We start from the raw sequence: 20,585 nt of genomic DNA on the forward strand, positions 1-20,585 counted from the left end.
CCTTTTCAGAAACGTGGAACCAGATTGCATCAGACACAATTAAAGTTTCCTCCCATCAAATAAATTGAACGAGCATCTCTATATTTATTTATTGAAAACAATTTAATACATGATTTAATTCATATTACACTCATCAAAACCAATTCATATTGTTAGAAAAGAAATAAAATGCCAGCTGAGAATTTAGCAAGTCTATCGCTTGGTGAGTATAATTTATTTCTCAATTAATATTATGGTTTTTATGATGATATTGGTTTTCATTTGTGAAATTGTTCTGAATAGACGCGATTTTTACATCTGAAAAGAATGGAAATGATGAAAGTGGCCGTGGCACTGAGTCATCACCATTCAAAACTATATTACAAGCTATGCGCCACGCTGGAAAAGAGCCTTTTCCTACAATCTATGTAGACGCAAAGGATTTCTCATCCGAAAGTGCATTCGAGCCGGCTGCTAAAGCGCAATTGAAGAAAATTCAAAAAATATGGGTTCGTGAAGTTAGTAAAAATGCCGATAAATCAAAGCGCGAAGAAGAGGATGCTAAAAAACGTGAACAAAACCTCGAAGATGCACGAAAAATTGAAATAAATGAAGATCCAGCATGGCCCCAAGCAAAATCTATAAAAATCCGTGAATCAGTTGCCAATCGCGAGATTCGTATAAAAATCTACGGATGGGTTCATCGCCTTCGTCGACAAGGCAAGGCCTTAATGTTCATTACACTTCGGGATGGTACTGGTTACATTCAGTGCGTTTTGACTGATTTACTTTGCCAAACATATGATGCTTTGGTGCTATCAACGGAATCATCGATTGAAATCTATGGAACAATAAAAGAAGTTCCCGAGGGAAAGACAGGTACCTAATGTCTTTTTAATTTATTATCGAATGTGTTTGAAATTGAAATTACAAATACTAGTACATTGATTTTTGTTTTCCAGCTCCAGACGGACATGAGCTAAAGGTACTGAAGGGCATTTTAATTTATTATCGAATGCAATAATTGAAATTATAAATAGATTGATTTTTGTTTTTCTGATTTCAAAGGTTGATTACTATAAGGTAATTGGAATGGCACCCTCCGGCGGGAGTGACACGATTCTAAATGAAGAGTCCCATCCAGATGTTCAACTTGATAATCGTCATATTTTGATTCGTGGCGAAACGGCTTCCAAAGTACTGAAAATGAGAAGTGTTGTTTTGCATGCATTCCGTTCTCATTACTATGATCGGGGCTATACCGAAGTGACACCACCCACTTTGGTGCAAACTCAAGTCGAAGGAGGAGCCACTCTATTTAAATTGAAATATTTTGAGTAAGTTTCTGGAAGAAAACGAAAATCATTTAAGTATTAGTTCATTTCATTATTATCATAAGCAAATGATAACTTTTATTATAAATTGTAGCGAGGAGGCTTATCTTACACAAAGCTCACAACTGTACTTAGAAACAGTCCTACCAGCCTTGGGAGATGTTTATTGCATTGCCCAAAGCTATCGTGCTGAAGCAAGTCGAACTCGTCGACACTTGGCCGAGTACAGCCATATTGAGGGCGAGTGTCCATTCATCACGTTTGACGAATTGCTTGATAGACTTGAAGATTTGGTATGCGATGTTGTTGACCGAGTATTAAAATCGCCTTTTGGACATTATGTTAAAGAATTCAATCCGGATTTCGAACCACCAAAACGGCCATTCCGACGAATGAACTATAGGGATGCCATTGAGTGGCTGAAAGCGAACAATGTGACGAAAGACGACGGAACATTTTACGAATATGGTGAAGATATCCCAGAGGCTCCAGAGCGGCGCATGACTGATACAATCAACGTAATACAATTCGTTGCTTTATTACAAATCCTGTAAAAATAATACCATATTTCAATACTATTTTTACAGACCCCAATAATGTTGTGTCGCTTCCCATCCAATATCAAATCATTCTATATGTCAAAGACAGCCGAAGATCCCTCACTCACTGAGAGTGTCGATGTACTTTTACCAGGTGTTGGTGAAATTATTGGCGGTTCAATGAGGATTTATAAGAACGAGGAATTGCTTGAAGGTAACATACACGACATGATCTTTCACACGATTTTCATAATATGTATTTATTTGATTTTATTTGACATTGGTACTACAGGCTACAAACGAGAGGGCATCGATCCAACTCCATATTATTGGTACACTGATCAAAGACTTTTTGGAGGTCAACCACATGGCGGGTATGTCAATGCTGATTCGCCAGTACACTACTAAGAAACACTGATCAAAGAGTATTGTTTTTTAGATATGGATTGGGCTTAGAACGCTTCCTGTGCTGGCTTCTAAAACGTTATCATATCCGTGAAGTTTGCTTATACCCACGATTCATCGGCCGCTGCAAACCATAAACAGAGACCGAAATTAATAAGAAGATGCGTCGAGATGATTCGATTCAGATGAAACAAATTTGATTGATAAATTATTATTTGTCTTGTGTTACGTTGCGAATACACGTCTGTACCCAGGATTGATAAAACAGATTTTTTTCATCAGTCCAGATCCACCCGACGAATTTTCAGAAATAATCTTATAAAGTTCACAATTCGATCCGATCCGATTTCACGACACTTGCTATAATTTAATATGAATTTAATAGTAATAATAATAACAACTTGTTTTTCCAGCAATCTCTCACGATAAAAACAATGAAAGCATTTCACATATGAAATTCAATAAAAATGCATTTTTACATGTAAATCGAAACCTTAAGAAATATCATCAATAAAGCACTTTAGGAAATTTTCAACAAAATCCTCGAACCAGCTACTTTCAACAATGAATTTAAGCAACGAAAAAAGTACAAATTGATTTATGCATTAAAAAAGCAATATTTACCAGAATTAAGCATTCAGTGTAATACATATCAACCCGATTTTTATTATGGTTTTTGACTATATTTTCATCTGATAAGAAAATCCGCAACATAATTTCGCGTAACTGATGAGAGATAAGAGATATCAGTCCCCAGCAATGTTGTAGAAGACCTCGAATATTACAACTTTACCGAAGACATCAAGCCATTATCTCTGATCAGTTACGCGAAGAAACGGGATATTTTCTTATAGTTTTTCGCGGAATTGATAAGAGACCAGGAGATAATATCTTCACCAAAATTGTAGTACTTGACCTGCTCCACAGCTTTGCTAAAGATACATATCACTTGCTATCTCTTATTATTATCGGCGAAAAATAAGATGGCATGTATCACTTATTCCCATACAAATGCATGTAAATGTATAGGGGTCCAGCCAGACACCAACCACGTGTGCGTTTTAATGGCGTGGAATGGAGGGTTAAAACTATGTATTTGGGTGTTTTACTCGCATCGTAAATCGCTTGCAGCAAGTATTCTTTAAGTACTTGTGCATGCCAGTAAAATTCTCGAAATCAAACCCAACAATTCATTGAAATATTTTTTTGCTGCAAGCGCTTTACTTACATTTTCTTTGGTAGCACCCTTTGAAGTGAATAAATTTGAGAAAAATATACACACACTGACAATTACTTCGGATGGTTTCGCAGTGAACGAAGAACAAATCAAGTCAAAATGTCATTTACTGCGTCATAAAAATAAATTTGTATTGCTTGAATTCAATAATCAAATGCGAAATACCGGTGTGTGTAACTTCACTAAAACAGTACATAACATAATACAAATACGGAAAATAAAATCAATGCTGATCGGTAAGAAGAGTAGATTCGGAAGAGTTTTTGGGTATTTTCTATCAAATTTCAGCAAATTTTTTTCAGATGGAACAAGAATTTTCCAAACGTTCTGGGTTTTCTCGGTAATCTTCATAACGCTTTTGAAATGTACAGTACAAAAATGTTCAAGTATATATTAACCCCATTGTGTGAACAGACTCGCTCTGAATTTACGCTTATAAAATGAATGTTGTATCAGCGAAACTGGTTTATTTAAGTCACTGACAGTTCAGTCATATAGCGAACGCTAGCATTGAAACGAGTCATTTTAAGACATTGAAACGGCGTGTGCGGTATAACGTTATACCGTACGTTTGTTAAATATTTTAGTGAATTCAGTCTAGTGGAATTTATTAAGTGCGACACGTGTGAATTTCGTTTATTTCGATGATAATATTGGAAAAAATTCTGAAATTTCGTATGTTCTTCTGGCGAAAAGCGTACCGCTGCTGGATGATCAAATAAATTTTCCAAGTACAAAGTGAATAAGTGTGAAAAAAATCATGTCATCTAAATCCGCTTCAATGAAAAACCTACGGAATCGAATTGAATCATTTAGTAAACAGTATTCGGAACTCCTTGAAAACCAGGCAACTGACAAAATGAATGATCGCGAAAAGATGAAAACCGCTCGACAATGCCTGCATCGATATATTTTCATAATTTATCACACAATACAACATTTCGGCCATAATCTTGCTGCCAACGAAATCAAACTGGTGCAAAATACTTGCGATGAAACACTACAATGGATGTGGCATGGTGAAGAGAAATCTTTGGAATATTATCGACAACGAATTATACAATTGCTACGTATTTGTAACCCGATAATGAAACAACTATTTCGAGCCGAACAACAGAGTGTTATAGAAAGAAACAAGTATTCATTAATATTTTGAATTTTGGCTATGAATTAGTATAGAGTCATCAATTGATGCAAATAAAACAACGTACGATCAAACAAAGGAAAAAAACGATGTATTTATTTCACAATTCTTTTCCATATATGACTTTCACTGAAAGTTGTCATAATCGAATCGGCAATTATCTACCAATATACGATTGGAAAAGCAAATTTAAAATTATTCCATTCCAAGGTGGTCTATTTATATGATTGTCACTTAAAATATTATAATAATAGCATATGATTTCAGTATATTCCAATCCCGATTATCACATTTCCAATGAATTTCATATATGGAAAGACATGTCTTTTATTCATAAAATGCCATTCACCAAACGGTGTACTTAAATATTTTCAGTGTGGCCGTATCAAAGTCAAATTTCGAGCAGTAGTAATACTATAGTAGTACAGATGTCACCAGCTTGATGGAGAAAGTCCTTCCATTCAGAAAATTATACTTACTGTCATATCTTTCGAACCACTTATGTTCAAACATCCCGATGTATCTTCATTAAATCAAATTCATATATTTATGAGTTTGAAATTTGGTAAAGCGGTTTTTCACAGGAAAATATTGGATTTGAATTTTAATAAAGAATATACTTTAAAATATTTTCAAATTCTTATAAACAGCACAAAAACCTATGAAGAAATTAAACACATATTTTTATGCATTTTAATTTGCAGTTTTTAATGTAATTCATAATATAAGTGATGTATTTACTAGTCCTAGGGATAGAATATTTCCTGAAACATTTCCAATATTCAGTGTCAAAAATGCATTTTACTTCCTTTCATTTACTTTTATTTTAGTGTTGCTGAATTCGGATACATTTTAGCTTGTTTTTTTTCATCTTATCGTATAGAATGTCCAATTTGGAGAACAATAAACAGACACAATACACACAAAGTGCTTTAAATGAGCGAATGAGAACTAAGCTTCATAAAGAATTACAAAAAATTTAAAAATCATAAAATGTTAGTAATCTGTGTGGAAAAACCCGTTTTTTTCAAGTTTTCAAATATGTTTGTTATTCGATTGCTTACAATGCGAATAATGGTCTGATTGCTTTAGCTCTGATGGTTTTGAAAAACAATTTTTTTTCTGAATATTCAGCAAAGCTGATCATTTTTTCCAAATTCATCATTCCACTGGCAAGAAATCTGAATTTTTTTATTTGAAGCAGCTCAGTTGTTGAATAATTTAGCTCACCGTATATATTTCAACAAATTGTAAAGCTTTTGAAGCATTTCCAAACCTTTTGTTGTTCGCGAATAAATTTTATTCCTCGAAATATAAATTATGATTTCTTACAGTCTATCCATATTTCCTTGTATATGAATTCGATTGATGAAAAAAAAAGAAAAAACACAAGCATATCAATTTTCATGTAATGTTTGCTTTGTATTCAAATCTGGTTCCATCCAAAATCGTATCTGTTTGTTGAAAAAAAATCCCAAAAAGTCCATCAAAGCAAATAAACGTCTATGATGATAGTTTCATAAAGAATCTTCATTTTACAAGAACGTTTATCTTTCTCTTCTTTAAATTCTCTTATAATCGTGTAAAATAACATTTAATATTTTAAGTGTCAATTTTAGAGAAATCAGAAAACTTAGATGTCAAAAGCTCTGCACAATAAGCAGCTGGAAAAAGAAGCTTCCACCATGAGTCACTAATAATGTTCCGGCAGGTAAATGTATTTCTGAGAAATCAGAAACACCACTGTATTTCATCAATGATTACTACAAACACATGCACTTGGAGCACGACATGAAAGCCGTCAAAAAGGGTATTCTGAACATTTCGACTTGTAATTAAAAAAGTTTTTCATTTGTTCAATAATTCAATGGGTCAACATATTAAGATCGACACTATTGACTCCAAATAATTGTGTGTGTATTGCTCAAATTAAACAGAAGTATTGTGTGAAAATGGAAACATTCAAGTTTAATTGGTGAATTTATATACCTCTGCCTTATTTTGAACATAAATGATTTATTGCTAATAAAGTGCTCAAGAGTTTAGTTTGATGCAACACAAATTGAAATAAAAAAAAACACAAACATAAATAAATCAACCAATGAATGTTATTTTTCTTGACGATGGAAAGCGGTTCTTGGAAGATTGATGTTACGTGGAGTTGAAATGCATGGGAAATCGGCGCAAAAAATTCCCATTACATACCACGAGTACCGTCTTCTGATTGTGTAAACCGTTGAACAATTGCCAACATAAGAAAAAATCAAAATGCTAAACTATCATACTGCTTTTGTCTTCGAGGAAATTTGGTAAGTTAAATGGTATTTAACGAGCTTTAAATGTAAAACACACAACACAAGATTGATAAACACTACAATTATGATATTATCTCTGTAATTTTCATGAAAAATGTTTTGTTTGAATAAAAAGTTCCAAAAAAATAAAGATTGGGATATATTTTGAATAACAATGCTTAGTGATAAAATACGTATTAGAGATGTTGATTTCTCGCTTTAATTGTTCTGTTCAGCTTCCAGTTACTCTTCTCTTGGTAAGTCATTAATGATTTCGGTAAAAATGTATGTACTTTGATTGGAATCAGACAAGATTATTTATATTTAATTCGAATTAGTTTCTTGTTCAATACAAGTCTTCGTTGCCGGCAGAATGTTTGCAAAACATGATATATATTCGGACAATTTAGAATAGAGCGATTAAAATTTCCCTGAGATAAGACATTTTCAAGATGAATGATAAGTATCGCTTTAAAATATTTTGAAAATATTGACTGAAGGATTGGAATACATATATGTAATTAGCGGGTATTTTTTGCCACATAGATGGTAGTCGTAAACAATAATCAATATTTCAGCGTGCATAATTAATTGTCTTTCTTGTTTCGAACAACCAACCACTTCGGTTTTATAGTTTTGGAGAAGAGTGTGGAATAACTGGTTTTTGAAGAACAAGCAGAAATAAATGCATGTCAATTCTCGAAAAGCATAACTATAGTGAAAACACAAATACTTGTAAAATTATATATGAATCGACGTGTCGACAATCGAAAATTGCTTTTCCTTTAGTGAGCGTTAAATTCTTCACTGATTTATCGCACACATTTAGCGAATAAGTTTCAAAGCATTCTTTTTTCTACATCTATGTCCATTTTTTTTTCTTTTTTTAACATTTTATTTTTTTTATCATATTTTGAATTTTTTTTTTTAATTTTTTTTTTTAATTTTTTTAGTGGCTTTTCATTATTAAATTTTATTGTTTTTTTTTCGCGAATTTTTGTTGTACTATATTTCTTTTTTTAGGGTTTTCCAATATTTTCTGTGTTTTTTTTTTTACTTTTTAAGGAATATATTAATTAAACATATCCAGCAAAACGTAATCAAGTTTTATGGATAACTTATATTGAATCCAATGAAATTATTTGAATAAAATGGTTTCAAATAGCGCTTGTTCCAGGTTAAATGCTAACATTATTTCAAATGTTTCAAAAACTAGGTTTTCTTATCTTCTAACGCTGTTGATTTTGAAAGACCGACAGACAATTAGATACCTACTGATTTCAATATTACGATTTAATGCTTTATTATAATATTTAGTATTATATTGAAATCGGTTAATTTTCAAGAGGATTAAGTTGAAAAGAAAAGAACAAGAAAACACAAATAACTTGATTACAAGTTTTTAGATATAGCCTGAGCGCACCTGGTCGATGCTCTTTCCCACCTTGAATAAAATGTTGTTTTTGAGAAGTCAAGATTGAATGGTTAAAATAATCTTGAAGCTGAGTGAATAAATGAAGTTCATGTTATTTTTCACATTAAATTGTTTGCCTTATTATTTCTTCTGATGAAAATTGAAATTTTGGACACTTTCTCAGATGAAACGTTTGTCCAAAAAATATTATTTGTGAAAAATAATGTGTTGGTAAAATGTTGTTGAAATTCTTTTTGAAAATATTCCCACCCACCCCACCTTGAAATTAAACTAATTAGTTTGTTGACAACGCAATGATATCATTTGGAATGAAGTAGTTCCTATATATTGTGTGTATGTGCGTGCGTATATCGAGATCTTTCGTAGAAACTCTTGTCTAAATGCATTTTCTGCGAAATTTTCATTTCCTTCAATCGTATTTGGATGATCCGAGGCTGGATTTTCTTCAGAAAATTTTGAACAGTTAGTTCATAAATTATTTGTATTGATCAGGACTGATGATAGACACTTTTTTTAAATTATAATTTTTTTGAAAGCCTCAACAAAAGGCAACCAAAAAATGTTTCCGAATATTATCTGTACTGATGGCTCTGGGATTATCAGAAAAAAATACAGAAAAAAATCACCAAATAAGTTAAAATTTGGTGTCCAATAATTGTAGAATGAGCCGATATTAATTTTTACGATATATGCGAGTATTTGTCAGGGCCGGTATGAAGTTGGATTTAGATCGTTCGGTGGAAGTCCCTGTATACCGTGACGAAACTGCCTGTGATTTTACAGAAGCAGCTCGCTGTTGGTTTACGCCAGCGAAGCTAGTCAAGCAGCTTACTTACTATATCAATGAAGTACTGTCAGAATAGAAAATAATAACATTCTTAAATTCAAGAACTGAAAAATAAAAAAAGGAATTGATTTGATTGCAACGGTACTCAACTGATTTTAATAGTGAATGAAAAGAAAAATGATGAAAGAAAAAACCAAGTAAAAAAGACTCACATTTCTTTTCTTTTTTTGATCCAATCAAAAATGTCCGATTGAATCAAAAAAAGAAAAGAAAAGTTTTGCTAAAATATAAGTGTGAAGTTTATGATATAATAGTACGACAACTCCTTTTTTTCAATTTTCAATTTCAATTTCAATTTCAGAAAAGCTAAAGTTACAAATTTGAATTTGTAATTTGAAAAGAAGAATAAATAGTAAAAACGTTCGCCCAGTTAATTTGCCTTGAAATATATGTGTGCTAGTTACTGTGTGAGCAACTAGATCTTTTATTTAAAAAATGTATTAATTTATATTTGATTCGAACTTTGGCACAAAATGTGGCCTATTTGCAAATTGTTCGATGAATTCACGTTCTCTATTCAATGTGACTAAGATGTTGTTTTACCAGATTATATGAGAAATGAAGTGTAATTTCAATAATTTCGGACAAGAAAACGGACAAGTCAACAATAAACTCTTGGAAACTTCTTGTTTTTTTTACTGAATAAATGAACTGCAGTGATTTTTACAACGATTGTAGATAGATTTTGCTTAAAACTTCAAAAGTACGATTCTGTGAAATTTAAATAGTTTATTTCAAACGAATTTTGAGACTAACGCCGAGTTAGTGATATAGTGATTCACAATGCTGAATGGATAATTTTATTTTCCTAAATATTATATTTACTCGCTTGACTCGTTTTCTTTATTTCAAATATTAATATTGGAATTTTTCCGATATAACTTGGATGATCAGCGATGATGGACCATGTCAAGTGAAGTTGCAACTTTTCTGGTGTTGAAGAAAGGAATATAGAACTGCTGAAGTCTCCGCTTCGTTGCTCTTTGATGTCAACTTTCCTCTCGTATTTGGTCGATATTATCAATGTATTTATGTCTAAATTCTTTTTCTGAATGGGCGTTTTTACATTCCTAACTCATTAATTGTATTTGGTTTTAGAAGAACAATTTTTTAAATTCTGTATTAGTTTTGTTGCACGACAATCGTTCTGCTTCGCTAACGATGGTAGATAGCGCATAAATTGAATATGAGCCTACGTGACTAAAAACTCGTACGCTGCACAAGCTCGTGGTGCATAAAGTGGAGTGTAGTTAATCGTAAGATGATTTCAACATGCGGCTGCTTATTTATGTTGAAACTTACGCAGGTCGGAAAAATATGTTTTTCAAATACAATGATAGTTTCTTACAGTTTTTCCACTGATTTGTCTGATGATTCTGCAACCAGGTCGGAATTGTAGTCGCATTCCTTCGGGAACCGTCTTTACCTTGGTGTGTGTTCGATCGAAACAGTTTTGTGGTTCAAGTTACGTTACATTTTAACGCGATGTGATGTGTGCCATAGCCGCTCTACCCTCTGTTGTTTTGTTGTTTTAATTAAATACAAAAAACATGCAATTTCAAACACTTTTCACGGTGCTGATTCGGTATCGGTTTCGCTGTCGGCATCAAGACTTGCCATTTCACCAATAAATTGGGAATGTCCAATTCAGCTTTAACGAGTGTGGTTTGATCGAATGAAAAAACCACAACGTTTACAGTCACATTCTATCAACTTATATTTTTGTTTTGATTTCTTTTTTGAAATAATTTTAGCTCTTATCGAAAATGTTTAGTTTACAATTTGATAGTTTTTTCCGCGAAGATAAATGAAACTAAGTTGTTCAGGAGTCGTACTGTGAATATTTTTTTAGGAAATTCACCAAGTCTTTTAACTGGACTTAGCCTTTATTTCAAATTCTCTTCTTTCATTAAACTTGGCGATTTGTCTTACGTTCAGCGTTCGACTGATACACAAGCCCCTTTGGTTCCGCTATTTATATCCGCGGTGTACGTGACGACGCGCACTCAATTGCGTTCTAATTTTTGGAAGCTTCTATATATATCTCGAAATTTCGATGGAGTGTGAGTGAAACTGCCACTCTTCTCGTCGTAAACACCATTCCATTCCCATAATCATGCAGAGCATTTATATATACGCGTTGAATGTATTAAATTTTATTCATATATGATATACACATACCTATATGTTTATTTATATACTTGAATGATGAAAAATAAAAGAGGAAGGCCGAATCGACAAAATTTGTGTTTTGCCGGCACGAGAATGGGCAAATAGTTAGGAGGAAGAAAATCATCAAGTATTTTAACATATAAACAAATATCTTATGTAATATTAAAAAAAGAGTAATATTGCGTTTTGCAAATACAAACAGAACTTCTGAAATGACAATACTATTCTAGAACTTTCGCTACAAAATATTATTTTTAAATATTTTAAAAAACGATTCCAATATCAAAGTAAATTAAAATTAAGAAATGTATAATCTCAATTGCGTTGCAAACAAATTATCATTTCAATTACCATAAAAATGCAGGACCAATACATGATAATACCAGTGAGTCTATATATAAGGCAGCTGGATTTTTCCATCCTAAATATACGAGTTATTCTGTTACCCTAAAAATACTACTATGAATATAATATATATACAATATAATTCATTGTCAAGGTCAAGTTGAAACCGTTATTTATAAAAGTAAGCCTTATGTGAGACAGCTTATGTACTTGGTGTATAAATTGTATGTATTCGCCCTTGCGCTGCAGAGATGTCTGGATACTTTTTTTGTAATACATTAATATGGCACTAAATTGATCATGAGAATAATTCAATTTCAATAAAACTTCGATTGAAGCCAAGTAACGTTTGTCTGTATATACAAATATTATTTTTTTAGTGCATGTGTATTCTAAAATTGTTTCAAAGTGTAGAAATTAAATTTGACATAATAAAAAATAAAACAAATTTCTACTGTATATAGTAATGAAATGTCATTGATAGTTACCGAAAATCTTGAACAATGCACCGAGTCATTACTGTTACGTCTATTTATAAGCATACAAAAAACGAAATTACACTCTCAATCCATTTGCTCTTGGACGCCCTTCAAACTTTTTGGTAAATAAAGACGCTACATTTCAACAGAATGAAGCGGGACGCCTCCTTCTTTACTTCTTCAGTATTCATTGTATTCGAATATCTTGAAGCTATTACAACAATAAACGGTTTGCATTACCAAATTTGGAATTTTCCATAACGTAGAAGAGCCTCCGGAAAGAAGATGGATTCTTCAAATACGCAACTTTAGCGAAATGAATAAGTGTTAATAAGAAAAAGGATTCGAAAGATGAAAGTAGTGTACATCTATATGTCACACAATGTCACCTTCAGAAGATTCTGGATGTATGTTAAAACATTGCCTTTAGATATATTATGATAATTCTCGTTTATTTTAAAACGAAAAGAATTGCCGGCCGGTATTTCTACAGCGACTATGATATAACAATACAGTGTCGTTTATTATTCCGTCGCAGTTACTACAACGAAATAAAAAGAATTACATTGGTAATCCCGAACTTTTCCGTACCGTTGGCCTGCGTTGTCCGTAGGTACTTTTGGTTATTTTTTGTGAATTTTCTTGAAATAAAGGCAGTGAGAATATAATAAAGAAAATAAATTGAAAAATCGGTCACTTTAACTAAAACTTCGACAATTTTGTGTGAGAGGTACCCGTAAACCGTTTCCTATTGGCTTCAAACTTTCTAAGGTTTCATTCTTTGGAGAAAAAATAAGATTCTGAAAGTTTCATTTTGATCGCATTTGCAGAAGTTTGGTTTTTGGCCCTCAATTTTTTCCAAGAAAATGTCGACAAAAATTGAGGACAAAAAATCAAACTTTTGCAAATGCGATCAACATGAAACTTTAAAAATCTTATTTTTTCTCCAAAAAATGAAACATCAGAAAGTTTGAAGCCAATCAGAATCGATTACCTCCCATACAAAATTGTCCGAAAATCGGTAATTTTAGTCAAAATTTACCTCCCATACAAAAGTGTCAATTTGTTGGGGTTTTTCTTAGGGCCAGGATCAATTCGAAAATGGCTCATCTTCGAACTTAAACTAAGTTTTTCGAATACAAAACTTTTGGCATTTCCAGATTTTGATTATATCAATTATTTTTTGAGTTATCGTGTTAACAAACACCAACGACGACGACGACAACGACAACGACAACGACGACAACGACGACGACGGCACACGAACGGAAAAGTGTCTCAAAAAGTGGTTTTCTACGCGTTTTATGAGTTTTTATGATGATCTAAACCAATTTTGCGAAAAAAGTTTTCGGGACCAATTCCTTTACTTTCCCTTGACACGGTGTGTACGGAAAAGTAGTACAAGTTTTATTATAAAACCTCTCTTCCTTGCATTGAATACATCAATACTAGTATTTATTCACAGAATTTTGCGTTATTGGAATCAAGTTGAACACTTGCAGATAAACTGCGTATGAAAAGTTTTTATGTTCACGATGCTCACATGTATATAAATATTGAATAATTGTATATATGCTTGTTTGTTTGTATACATTCACATCTGGGCTTTGTTTGTAAATAAAGTAGAAAAACGAAAGCGGAATGAGGAAGAAAGAGAAGAAAACCTGTCAACAAAGATTTCCACTCCTAAAACCCAACAAATACAATTTCATATCAATTAGTTTAGAAGCTTTCAAATCATTGAATTCTTGAAGTTCAGGAGTTTGAGCAGGGAAAACTCTACAAAGTTCTTCAAACTGGACATTTGTCGAGTTAGCTAGAAGTTAAAGTAAAAAGAGTATAAATACTGTGTAAAACGTATCGAAGCAAAAAAATTCAGGTTGTTTTATAACGAACGAACTCGACATTCAATTGTTTTTTTATTGATGAAGATTTCGTCATTTGTCATTAAAACGCAAACGTAATGATGATCTCGTTTTGGATTCCATTTCAAAATAAATGTATTGGCAAATGCACATTGAATATTAAGTATTTTTTTTACTTTGATATGTTACAATGTGTGGGTGATTTTATTGGTAAGGATATACCTTTGGTCATTGATGTTTTTTTTAAATACACGATAGTCAATTGCTATGTTCGGTGTGTGCGTTACGGTTGCTATGTAACAATTGTGCGTTCACAATTGTCAAAACATCAGTTGCAAGTGGATAACAGCACATAATTTTGTCTCGTCTCGTCTCATTAGATTCAACTGTTTTTATCAAGTTAAAATCAGAATGTTTTCATTCAAAGAACCACTTTCAGCTCGGCCGAATAATTATAGACTAAGCGAAATTGCATTGAAATCAGGTTTCAAGTTTCGCGACATTGAGAATCGAAAATTAGATTGGAAAGCTTTGGGTTGTGTTGATGTTAATAAAGTGATTGAAAATCAAGATTATGAATTTCTGGAAAAAATTACTCCGAAAATCATTGAAGCACCAATGCAGTCCATACTGGGAACAGCTGCAATTGACCCAGCAGTATCGTCCTTGTTTCGCTTGGCTCAAATGAGTTTGCAATACATGACCTTTTGTCAGCAATTTATGTCTCATACCCTGTATGACCTTAGAACCGCGTTCAACCATATACAAAAAGTGAGTTAACTTGTTATTTGAATTTGTATTATTTTTTAATGTATGTTTCTCATTTCTCATACAAATCACAGAAATATTCAAACTTGAAACACAATTATAAATGCCTTGAAGAGCAACATTACAGGGCTCAAGAACGAGTTCAATCTTTGTTGAAGGAAAAAAATGGAGCAGAAGATGACAAAGGTCCATCGTCGTTATTTCCATGTGATCAGTGTACTAAAAACTTCCTCACATTGGACTCATTGAAATCCCATCAGCAACGCAAACATACTGCCATTGGTGAAAAACATGAATTGAGCGACGATAATGAAAAAGATGTGTCACCAAAAGAAGTAATAAACAATTTATCAATGCAATCGATTAGCAATATCCACAACAATAATGAAAATAATAGTAATAATAACAATAATGACAATGAAATTAATGCTGATTGCATGGTATGCTCCCAAAAAATGGAATCAAAAACCAATTCATCAAGCATAGCAATACAATGTGAACTGAACATTCAACAGAATCAGAACGATACAAAAATTGCTTTGAATGGTAATAAAAAGAATTATTTTTCATGAATCATAATACAATAAACTTTAAATGATCATTACAGATAGCAAAAATATGGACAGCGAACTGATTCAAAGCGCCTATGATACGATAAATGAGCTAAAGAAAGAGATCGTTGATTTGAAGAATTCATTAGAGGCAAAAACATGCACTGAATTGCCACAAATAGAATCAGGGCATCCAACAATAGCAGACAAATCCGAAAATTCTGCTAGTTTGACTCAAACTAATGATAAGATTGTTGTTATTGAACAAAAATTTAATGCATTCGAAGTTATGTATATGGAGAGTCAACATCAGTTCATCGAATCATTTCGAAATATAGATGAGCGTCAGAAGTCTTATATGGATAATATTCAGGAAACGATTAAAGAAATCATTGAAAAATCATTGGAACAAAACGATCCTAGCAAAAATACTGCAATATCGAGTGATATAATGAAGGAAAGTATCAGTCAATGTCAGGCTGAAACTATAATTGATTTTGCAGACAAACCAATTGATGTAGAAGCTTCTGAAAAATGTCGAGATAAAAAATTGCCGGAACTTCACAAAATAGAGCAATGCATGGTGGCCAATGACTCATCCAGCTATAGCGAAGATGATGATGGTGGAAGGAAATTAACCTGTGAGGCGGAAGTATACACAATATCACAGAATGAACAAAGAAATGGATGTGATCAGAATGATAGAAAGGAAACGAAGAATCATGTTAAATCACTTAAAAAAACAATCTCTAAAGACGTAGCTCTCCATGAATTTGAACATAGACTGCTGCAATTTGGGGTGGAAATGGATTCCGCTGGTTTGGCCACACCCCGATCTTATGAAATAAATCAAGACTTGGTCGATGAAAGAAAGGAAATCGGGAAAGCACACAAATCATTCGAAAAAACTCGGAAACAACTAAGAAATGAAGTTGACCGTATTGCTAAAGGAAAACTAGCATCAGCGAGCAGTGCAACTAGCTTATCATCTTACCAATCAGACCATACTTTCGATGAGAGCGATGGGGATGGGTCCAGAAAGACGACGAAATTTTCTCGGCCAAAATCTGCCAGTGTGCAAAAAATGCGAAAGAGAAATGCAAAAAAACTGGTGAACAAATTTGTCGAAAATGATATTGATGAAAATGATTTAATTGATAAAATGCAAATGGCTCACAAGGCAATAAACTCCCATCGCCAAAGTATACAGCAGTTGCTTGAAACAACAGCTCACTCACCAAGTTCGCTCGCCAAATGCAAGTATCCCTCTATGGTGGGTGCAAAAATGAATGATGACGGAGATAATGATGATTCGGGCATAAATCAATACAATAAAATGCCAAACATAACTACGAGACGGGTGGTTTTTGTGAACCTCGATGAGGATAGTTAATTTTGAACTTCAGCATTATGAATTTTGTGTGTAGTAGAATTTGAGTTTGACATTTGCTTTACGTTAATTGCGTTTCATTAAATAATTTTATAAGTTTCCTTCATTATATGATTTCAATAAACATTGTATTACAAACGATTATCAAAACCTTACAAATTTTGATTACCTGTCGATAAAACGCCATCTGCGGAATTTCATCGTTTTCAGTGAAACTAAAAACAAAAATAAAGTGTCACGTACGCACACACGAACGCCATCAGAACATAAAACATACTTTGCCACCAAAACAAATGGACATTTTGACATTTAATCCAAAGCACAAGAAAAAAACATACAGAATAGAAAAAAACCAACATATCGCTATTCACACCAGTTGTTTTTGCGTAGTTTTTAGTACGGTCGACCAGTGATACACTCACTGCCAGTGGCATATTTTTGCTCCAATAATTGTTTTCGAACCTTTTTTCGCTACAAATTAAATGCAGTGCAATGGCAAGTATTGAAAAAACTCAAATCAACAACGGGTTAGACCAGCTAACGCTTAATGGGAACAACCCTAGTCTACCAGATGACTTTTATCCAGCATGTTGGCAGGAAGACGAGAGAATGGAAAATTTATTTGCCCCATTCCGTGACAAGTCCGTCAACCCGTTAAACTTCGAGACAAAAATGAAATTTTGGAAGAATCTAATACAGGAATATTGCATGACCAAGGGCAACCCAACGATATCACTTGGCGAACTACGAACAGCATTTCAACGAAAGGGAAAAAAACCATATTGCTTGGACACAGTTCTTGAAGAACTGTTGCTAGCCGATAATTTAGTCAAAGCAAAGACACAATTCATGCTTGAGACACCAATTCTTTCTTGGGCTGGCTGGGCGGTTAGCAAACTGGTGAAAGCACCATTGCGCTGGGGATTTGACCGAGTCAAAGAAAGAGTAATTTCAACAACAAACAATGGAAATTCTGATGAAAGTAGTGAATATGTGATCATTGAAGTAGCCAAGGTTGTATTATTGGTGTTTTTTCTAATCATAAGCAATAAATATCTTCGTTTTCATTATTAGGTCATTGCTGAAAAACTACTGGTCACATTCAATGCAACCAATGAATGTCACACTATCATTTCCAAAGATGACTTGATTAAACAACTCACAGAAAACAAGCTCTTTAATTTAGATGGAATTGAAGTGGCTCTGCACTATTTGTATTGTCAACAGAAAGCGTCGATCCAAAAGACTCAAATTGATAAACAAGAAGTCACACTCTACAAATTTGCAGTTGCTTCAAATTGTACAGTTGAGCCAATTTCACCATTAGATACATCAATTTATACACTAAATAAAATGGAAAAATCTCTAACGAAATCCGTTGAAGCCATCGAGGTAGACATCAACAATACGGATACATTGGTTAGACAATACATTCGGGACAAGAAGAAGCAATTGGCAAAAAGTTTTCTTCGTAAAAAGCATGTACTTGAAAGGAATCTAGGTTAGTTTAGTTAGTTATAATGACAAACCAAATTTCAACTTCATTTCAATTCATTTTTCGATTTGTATTCTAGTGAAAACGTCTAATGCTCTTACCACAATTCAAACACTGCTACTTCAGATCGATGAAACAAAACAAAACGCAAAGATTGTCGAAGCTTTCAAAATGGGAACGACAACATTAAAAAATGCACTTGGTGATAAAAATATCACTGTTGATAATGTGGAAGACGCCCTGGCCGATGTTAAAGAAATTCTGGAAACTAATGCTGATATTCAGTTTGCATTGAGTGGAGCTCAATTCAATGATATTATAAACGATGGCACAGACGACGCAACGCTAGAAAACGAACTCATGGACTTGTTGGAGGATGATGAACAACTCGATTCCCGTTCAGATGCCCAGCCACAGCAACCCGAAGGAATCACTACCGAATACAGAAGTAACCCATCTAAAGGGCTGTCAAAGCCTAACTCACCAACAACAATTACGAATGTCATTGATGAGTTGCTTGAAGAACGACTGAACAAATTAAAACTGAGCGTTGATTCGAATGATAATCCACAGATGAAAATATATAATGCTTCCAAAGCACAAAATATTGGATTGTGAGCATTTTTTCCATAAACCCCAAATAATGTTATGAAAGCTGTAATGTGAACCACTAAATTTCATAAAATTGTGTTTCTTAACTCGATAAGACGACGATAGCATGTTTTTTTTTTCAAATTCTTGACTGCTTTGGTAGTAGATTCTAATTTTATTTCAGGATTCTTCGATTTTTTGTTTCTTGTTCAAATTTGTAATGAAACAAAATTGGATGATAATAATTAATAATTAAGTAAGCATAAATTTAAAAATGGTGGTCGGTTGCATTCAATATACATTCGTTTCATTTGTTCAAGACGTTTGCACAAAAGTCACGTACAAGCAATAATCTGCGTAAACCGACGTTTTATTTATCAATTTTGACGCACACGCAGACAATACGAGTGCATTCAAACTCATGCGTAAACATAAAGATGGCTGAATAGCAGACATAAAGTATATACCGAAGGTGAAAAGACGAATTTTTGTGCAATTCAAAGAGAGAACTAAACAAATGACCGACAAAAGAGAAGTTTAAAACATTCGCATTCACAGTTTTTCACTGCACCACCAAGTGAAATCGTAGACAAATATTGAGAGGTTTGTATAATATTTTATTTTCAATGAAAAATATTAATAAGTATCCGTACAAAGCACTAGATACTAATTTAATTGCTTTACAGCTACGAAAAGCGTGAACATAAAGGAAAATGACGGAATTCATCGAAGGGACACTCGATAGTCATTTGGAACATGGAACATCAAACAAAGGAACCAATGTTGAGAACGGAGAAAATTCATCCGATTCAGATGACTCAAGTCCGAATAGCGACGCGTCTATAACTTCTTCAGGTTCTTGGTCTATTGATGACAGCATTGGGTTTATGCAAACATCACATAAGCCAATGTTTGATGAACTTCCCACATTTTCAATCAAATCTGCATCACCAAATGGACAATCTATATCGCCAATGGTGAATGAGCCAATATCACTGTTTAATCTCAGCATTTCACCTATCTCATCAATTGAAGATTTATCGCGTTTTAGCGACCAAATTGTTTGTGCCGGTGACTATGCCACAAACGAAAAGATTACCAAAAATTTGACACAAGTTGGCGATTCAATGGCATATGATGATGATGATGAACGGATTTCACTGGAGGAAATAACCGCACAAATTAATACACCACCGTCTGCGCTATCCAGATCAAACAAAAGACTGAACTTGGAGACGATTTTTGAAGACGTATTTTTGGAGACTCCAAAAAAGCGGAGATTCAATGGATTTAAAAGATTCAATTCCTGGCGAATAGAAGAGCGCATAAACTCGTATGTATTTGAGCAACAGAAGAACCACAATGAACAAGACAAATGTCAAGATACAACAAGCACACTTTGTAATGTTTTTGACGACAAAATCAATATAAATATATGAAGAGGTTTTCTAGTTTAGATAGATTATATCCAGAATAATGGCTATGCGTTATTGTTGTTGTATTCTGAGTGAAATCGTTCCGTCATCAATATAAAATACACTATTCAAGGTATTAGATAACATAAGATTCATAAATTTAAAACAATGAAGAAATTAGATTATTATAAAAAAAAACAATAAATACATTATAAATAATATGTATATTTGTACATTCATTTTGAAGTGTTTACGCAAAATAAATGAAAAAGTTCAGTAAGTCAATATATCTTTTGAATT

The 20,585-nt window shown here is 33.1% G+C and overlaps 4 protein-coding genes and 1 long non-coding RNA gene across 14 annotated transcripts; 4 read left to right on the forward strand and 1 right to left on the reverse strand.

The window, feature by feature from the left end:
• The first annotated feature begins 60 nt into the window (after positions 1–60).
• LOC129573080 (asparagine--tRNA ligase, cytoplasmic) lies at positions 61–2,797 on the forward strand. Its single transcript, XM_055453269.1, has 8 exons — positions 61–202; positions 283–858; positions 942–964; positions 1,048–1,316; positions 1,408–1,831; positions 1,901–2,066; positions 2,145–2,226; positions 2,292–2,797. The coding sequence occupies exons 1-8, from the start codon at positions 169–171 to the stop codon at positions 2,392–2,394; spliced, it is 1,677 nt and encodes a 558-aa protein (XP_055309244.1). The 5' UTR covers positions 61–168; the 3' UTR covers positions 2,395–2,797.
• LOC129573088 (uncharacterized) lies at positions 2,084–4,696 on the reverse strand. The gene is made up of 2 exons (XR_008688554.1): positions 2,882–4,696; positions 2,084–2,617 (listed from the first exon to the last, which is right to left on the reverse strand). It is a non-coding gene; the product is annotated as an uncharacterized LOC129573088 (long non-coding RNA).
• A 7,301-nt stretch (positions 4,697–11,997) lies between these two features.
• On the forward strand, positions 11,998–16,934 carry LOC129573079 (cilium assembly protein DZIP1L). Of its 9 annotated transcripts, none has more exons than XM_055453267.1 (4): positions 11,998–12,082; positions 14,515–14,846; positions 14,918–15,389; positions 15,451–16,934. In XM_055453267.1, the coding sequence occupies exons 2-4, from the start codon at positions 14,694–14,696 to the stop codon at positions 16,785–16,787; spliced, it is 1,962 nt and encodes a 653-aa protein (XP_055309242.1). In that variant the 5' UTR covers positions 11,998–12,082; positions 14,515–14,693; the 3' UTR covers positions 16,788–16,934. The 9 variants fall into 9 exon arrangements, with proteins under 9 accessions (XP_055309242.1, XP_055309234.1, XP_055309235.1 ...); XM_055453259.1 differs by lacking the exon at positions 11,998–12,082 and adding an exon at positions 12,249–12,823 and having other exon boundaries at positions 14,456–14,846; XM_055453260.1 differs by lacking the exon at positions 11,998–12,082 and adding an exon at positions 12,249–12,819 and having other exon boundaries at positions 14,503–14,846.
• LOC129573081 (charged multivesicular body protein 7) lies at positions 15,576–18,990 on the forward strand. Of its 2 annotated transcripts, XM_055453271.1 has the most exons (4): positions 17,063–17,279; positions 17,348–17,798; positions 17,859–18,285; positions 18,359–18,990. In XM_055453271.1, exons 2-4 carry the CDS (start codon positions 17,394–17,396, stop codon positions 18,895–18,897), a joined length of 1,371 nt encoding a protein of 456 aa, XP_055309246.1. In that variant the 5' UTR covers positions 17,063–17,279; positions 17,348–17,393; the 3' UTR covers positions 18,898–18,990. The 2 variants fall into 2 exon arrangements, with proteins under 2 accessions (XP_055309245.1, XP_055309246.1); XM_055453270.1 differs by having other exon boundaries at positions 15,576–17,798.
• A 198-nt stretch (positions 18,991–19,188) lies between these two features.
• On the forward strand, positions 19,189–20,570 carry LOC129573086 (uncharacterized). Its single transcript, XM_055453283.1, has 2 exons — positions 19,189–19,473; positions 19,557–20,570. Exon 2 carries the CDS (start codon positions 19,584–19,586, stop codon positions 20,307–20,309), a length of 726 nt encoding a protein of 241 aa, XP_055309258.1. The 5' UTR covers positions 19,189–19,473; positions 19,557–19,583; the 3' UTR covers positions 20,310–20,570.
• The last annotated feature ends 15 nt before the right edge of the window (positions 20,571–20,585 follow it).

The sequence above is a fragment of the Sitodiplosis mosellana genome, unplaced genomic scaffold, assembly GCF_009176505.1.
Source record: "Sitodiplosis mosellana isolate CC-2019 unplaced genomic scaffold, AAFC_SMos_1.0 Smas_scaffold_5929, whole genome shotgun sequence".
Lineage (NCBI taxonomy): Eukaryota > Metazoa > Arthropoda > Insecta > Diptera > Cecidomyiidae > Sitodiplosis > Sitodiplosis mosellana.